Source organism: Alligator sinensis, unplaced genomic scaffold (assembly GCF_000455745.1).
Source record: "Alligator sinensis unplaced genomic scaffold, ASM45574v1 scaffold611_2, whole genome shotgun sequence".
NCBI lineage: Eukaryota > Metazoa > Chordata > Crocodylia > Alligatoridae > Alligator > Alligator sinensis.
In genome coordinates this window covers 3,472,883-3,478,593 of record NW_005841869.1, presented here as the reverse complement: position 1 = coordinate 3,478,593, position 5,711 = coordinate 3,472,883, and the positions used below count along the sequence as shown (strand labels likewise).

The window sequence follows — 5,711 nt, the reverse complement described above, 5'->3', positions numbered from 1 at the left end:
GCAGTAGGCTTCTATTGGCAAAGCTTGACAGAGAAGCTAAGGGGTTCCCCCATAGCACTAGCAAATGATAAGGAAGCCCAAGACTCTGTCTTTTTTGCTCCAGACCCATTGTTAACAACAGACTTACACCTAGCTGAGTTCAAAACCTAAAACAAGATATGACATGGGGTGATACGACAGCAGCACCCGTTCCTGCCCCGGGCAGGGGGTCAGACCCGATGATCTGTTTAGGTCCCTTCTGACCCTAAGCACTATGAAGCTAAGAATTCTTACCTTTTTTTGCAGGTGAACGTCCTCTCACAAAGGATAACCATCTCCTGGGCACTTTCGACTTGACTGGAATCCCTCCTGCCCCTCGTGGTGTGCCGCAGATTGAAGTTACCTTTGAGATAGATGTGAATGGAATCCTCCGTGTTACGGCTGAAGACAAGGGTACTGGAAACAAAAACAAGATCACAATTACCAATGATCAGAACCGTCTGACCCCAGAAGAGATTGAGAGAATGGTTACGGATGCTGAGAAGTTTGCAGAAGAGGACAAAAAGCTGAAGGAGCGTATTGATGCCAGAAACGAGCTGGAAAGCTATGCTTATTCGCTGAAGAATCAGATTGGTGACAAAGAGAAACTAGGTGGCAAGCTCTCTTCCGAAGACAAAGAGACAATTGAAAAAGCAGTAGAGGAAAAAATTGAATGGCTTGAAAGCCATCAGGATGCTGACATAGAAGACTTCAAAGCTAAAAAGAAGGAGCTGGAGGAGGTTGTCCAGCCAATTGTTAGCAAGCTTTATGGAAGTGCAGGACCTCCTCCCGGGGAAGAAGAGGCAGGAGAAGGAGAGAAAGATGAACTGTAGGGGCTGGGATCTCAGAAAGATGTTACCTTGTGTATATATTGGACTCAAGAACTCTTCATTTAAAATATTGAACTCTTATCTGGAATGTAATTGGAGTCTTCACTTCTGAGTGGAGTTGGAAATGCTAGCCCAAAGTGGCTGTTTACTGCTTTTCATTAGCAGTTGCTTGCTGTCTGGGGGAGGGGAGGGAAGGGGGGTAGAGGGGTGGGATTTGTAAATGAGCAGGGGTTTAGAAATGTTCACCTGGGAAACCATCTTATTTAACAGCGGGGTCATGTGCATTCTGTGTAGAAGTCTTTTCTACTTTGAGTGTCCACAATAATAAACTTTTGTTTTTATTTACACTGGAATTCTTGGTGTGGGGCTGTCTTATTTGGGTAGCCTCACCCCCTTCCCCCTGAACGGACTTCTTTGGGTGTAGTTAACGGTTTCCATTTTATTAATTTTTAATCTTTTTTTAGGTAAGATGACAATCTCAGTTCCCCCCCCCAGAAAAGGATTTGCTCCAAGATCCCTTTTAAAATAGGGAAGAAAGCAGCTTTTACTACCCTATAAGGGAAGTATGAAAGGAGACCTCATGTGCTGGATGCAAAGGTGTGTTTCCCTTTGTGGGGCACCTTCTGAAGAAAATAAAGTGTTGGCCCTCTTAAGTGGAAACCGAGTAAGGATACTTCCTACATCTAATATTATTCCCCCCCCCTACCATCATACATCACACTCAATTTGCATGTAAAATACTGGCCAATCTAGCAGGCTTTGGGGAACATTGTAAAGCTCACTTCTGAATCTGTGCAAACATGCTAGCTTAGTATTCTAGCCTTAAGTTGATCTTGTGAAAACAAATGTAGGGCTTAATTTGTATTGCTATCTAATGCTTCCATGGCCTGCCAAAGCAGTAACTTCTGTATTGCATATCCGTGGTGTGCATCTGTGAGGGTCTTTTTGCCTCTTACTTAAAAGTAGAGGAACTTTAGAAGTTGTTAGTTGTATAGAGATAAAATAAAGTTAGATGTTTTATTTGCTGCTTAGTTATGCTTAACACTACAGGATGGTCTTGCTTTTTAGAAACCTGTATGGCTTGTACTCGCCTCAAAGGAACAAGAGCAATGCTGCTCCATGTATTATTTCCTCAGTACAAGATCCTCCTACTCTACATCTAAAGCATACCTGGCCCTAGTTTAGCACTCTTACTGGTGCCATCCCCACACACAACTAGGTTGGTAAAATTCCACATGAAGGCAAACCCTTAAGACAAGAAACCAACATAAAAAGCTGCAGGGAAAGGGTGAAAATAAGGGACTGGGTTTATCAACTGCAGATCATGCTCTATGGCTAATCCTGTTCGCAGGAGGCAGAGTTCAGAGCCTACTGTCCTTTAGCAAGGACATGAACAACAGCTGCAGCACCTGTTTAGAGGATGTAGTTGTTATCTCAAGACTCTGGGGGGGGGAGGGGGGTGTTTTGAGAATCCGAGTGAGGTGAAGTAATGTGATCATCACTCAATACCTCTACCCGGAGCACTTTCTAAACAAGGTGTACTGAGCACAATGCTGTCAGTTTGCAGCAGTCCTGTTTATTGGAACAGTGTTACTAGTTAAACATACAAAAGCAGTGAAGCCTGCATTACTCAACTAGACATACAAGACAGTCCCTGTAAATTTCCCCTTGAGTATCCATCCCCCCAAACACAAAGAACAGATACACCAGTGTGTCTTCTACATTTCCTTTTCCACTTTGTTTGTTCTGACTTGGGTCACCTTCTTCAGCAACTGTAACAGCTGCTTCCTTCTCAAACTTGTCTCTGTTTGTTGCAGCTTCTGAAACATTGTTCTCCACACTGTTACACACTTGCCATGGAATTATGCACATGGAATGGTCCAGCCTTCCAGGGGGCAAGGGGGAATCAAATTCTAGCAGCGTCCAATGCTGTTTTTCTGCAGCCAAAGAGAAAGAGACAGTTCACTGTGGAATCGGCCCACAACTTCACAAAGGACAGGGGCATCAAATTAAGCCAGTATGCAAATTCTCCCCCCAAAAGTAGGTAGCTAGACCCAAGAGACTATGGTATTACTCCTGTTCCACACTGACATAATACAATTGATTTCAGTTAAATTATACATACGTTAACACTACAGGAGATCAAGGGAATCTAGGACCAATGTAGTAAATCCTATCGAAGAGGTTAATGTTTTCCTTAAGAACGGACACCTTTGTATAGGTGAAGGAAAAAATGCCCACCTATGTGATATCTGTACATTGTATCCAGTGCCCCAGTTGGGTCTACTCCACCAAAAATGTAAAAATGGTCCTTAAAGGCAGCAGCTGAGTGTGCTGCCCGTCCTCCTGGGACATCACCAGTCGCTGGTACCTTTTCCCACTTCATATCACCTGTAATAGCAAAAAAACAAATCAATAGCTATATTTTATAGAAAGAACTAGAAGAGTATTTATTAGCTAACAGTGGGGCGGCATTTGAAATTTAGGGTGTGCGTGTGTGGGGCGGGGACACGACATCACCAAACCCAGCCTCTGGATTTGCTTTTAAGAGCTCAGACTGGTAACATGGCTGCTGTTCTTTTTCAGATTTGAATATATCAAACGTTACAAGTACTTAGTACCTCCTGCATCAGACAGATTTCCATCTTCTATGGGAATACGCTAGACTTCCCTTTGCCAGAGTAGTTGATGTACCTACAACTGCCAGGATGCAAGTAGAGTAGGAGCTACGCTGCGTTAAGATCATTTTCCTATGGAACCGTAGGAACAACTACTTCGGCACATGCAAAAGTTAAGTAATTTGCAGTAATTTAAAAACCCCACTACACATCAGCATATGCTCAGACAGGCCAGGTAAACAACTGCTCCCCAACCTACAGTACAGGACTGTGAATTTCTAATAGTGATACAGAGAGCAGGCAGCAGGCAGAGGTGGATGTGCAAACACGCACCTTGACACTGCCATCACTTTGGGCATGCCAATACAAATTGTTTGCTTACAGACTGCAGTCGTCTGTGCGTTTACCATACTGTATGCCTGCTCAGACAGATGCAGAAAGCATGACAATGAAAAAAAAAGTCCCTCGCATCTGCAGCCAGCCACTTACTGCACTTATGCAATGGTCTGTTCAGTGATTTACATCATAGTATTTAATAAAGCAGACACAGCTGCCTCACATACTTACTTGTATCCAAGCAAAAGAGATCGTCATAAAAATTTTCACCAGCTAGCCCCCCGTGCAAGAAGAGCCTGCTCCCAACTGCAACAACTGCATGCCCTTGCCGAGATGCAGGAGGATCCCCGTGCACTTCTGGCTGTGACCAAGTCAGAGTGGCTAGATAGACATGGGAATATATACGGGCATTAGGAAGATACTTGCTGAAGTTCTGTAAAGCCATTAAACTAGCAGGGTTTCCAAGTGAGGCATTTTCACTAGAGGTGATACTGTTGAGAGCTCAACTGGAATACCGCGTACGGTTTTGGTCACAGGATCAAGGGTGAATTCTAGCTGAAGGAGGCACAAGGAGGGGCGCTGGGGGGTGATCGGGGAAAAGGGAAAGCCTGTCTTATAAAGACTAAAAAAGGTTGGCTGGTTTAGCATAGCAAAAAGTGAAAGCTGAGAGGGGATATGACTGCTGTTTGCAAACGTATGGGGACGGGGGGTGGAACACCAGGGCAGGAGAAGAACTTTAAGCTAGAGGCCAACGTTGGTGAAAAAACAAATATACACTTCCCATGCGTAGATGCAACTTGGGAATCAGAAGACAAAGCCTAACACGGACTCCTGGCCACAAATCAGGCTTCCAACAACACTGCATTTGAACGTGCACGTCTTATTTGTGCATCTAGTTCCTGAGCTCCGCGTAACGCACACGTTCACTCCAAACAGACGACGAATGTGTTTAGAGCTTCGGTTCCTTGGAGTTACCTGTATCAAAAACATGAAGCCGTTGATCTTTAACAGGCTCCGCTCCTTTATCTCCTCCTCCAAACACGTACAAGCAGTCTCCTACAACAGCCGACGATGAATGAAACGTCCTTGGGAGCGGCCGAGTGCCAGTCACCTCAGGACTTTCCCAGGTTCCCAATTCTAATTAAAATAAAATCATCATTGGCTGCGAATAAGTTTCACCTGGAAATCAGAAGACTGTCTAACCCCGGATGCTCATCTTGCTGGGGTGACCTGACCCAGTCGACTTCCTACCCCCGGGGCAGATGATCCCGCGAGGTCCCTTCCAGCCCTCCCGCCTATGAATTTAGCCATGACGGTACGGCTTTGGAGCAGCACAGTGGGTTAAAAAAAAAAAAAAAAAGAAAAAAGCAAAGTAAATCAAGGATGTTTTAATCGGGAGGCCGACGCTTAGCGGATCAAGGGTTGCTCGACGCACCGGACTAGAAGCAGGCTGCGCTCCTAAAAACACCGTCCATCCGCTTCTCGCATGACGGCGCAGCCGGGCGCTCACCTGCATTCAGCACCTGCACGCTGCTCCTGTTCCCCGCCTGGTCGGCCCCGCCGAACACCCACAGGCTGCACGGGCGGCCGGCTGGCACGAAGGTGGCGTGCTCGTACCGGGCCAGGAGCCCTGTCCAGCGCGGCGGGGCCCACCTGAGCACACCTGCCAGGCAACGGACAAGGCTGGCGTTGTGGCAAACGGTTCCAGTCACTATTTTATTTTTTTTAATTTTTAAATTTTCATTTAATTTTTAATTTTTTTTTATTTATTATTATTTTTTTTAATTTTATTTTCAACAAAAAACTGGTCGCTCTCGTGAGCAGCTGGGCCGCGCCCCGCCCCCGGCTCACCCAGCTCCAGGAGGCGGGCGTCGGAGAAGCTGGCGGCGGGGTCGGCGCCCCCGACCAC

General features: G+C 45.8%; 2 protein-coding genes across 2 annotated transcripts in view; one reads left to right on the top strand and one right to left on the bottom strand.

Annotated features, from left to right (window-relative positions):
* The window catches only part of HSPA5 (heat shock protein family A (Hsp70) member 5), a 4,718-nt gene extending 3,517 nt beyond the window's left edge, over window positions 1–1,201 (top strand). Inside the window, 1 exon segment of the mRNA XM_025194480.1 lies at window positions 286–1,201. Coding sequence (XP_025050265.1) covers window positions 286–851 — 566 coding nt within the window. The 3' untranslated portion in view covers window positions 852–1,201.
* Window positions 1,202–2,404: 1,203 nt separating this feature from the next.
* RABEPK (Rab9 effector protein with kelch motifs) lies at window positions 2,405–5,711 on the bottom strand (the record flags this gene model as incomplete). Its single annotated transcript, XM_025193658.1, has 6 exons — window positions 2,405–2,785; window positions 3,090–3,239; window positions 4,034–4,183; window positions 4,778–4,939; window positions 5,313–5,513; window positions 5,654–5,711. Coding segments are annotated over 6 exons (1,032 nt in total), but the record flags the coding sequence as incomplete, so codon positions are not given.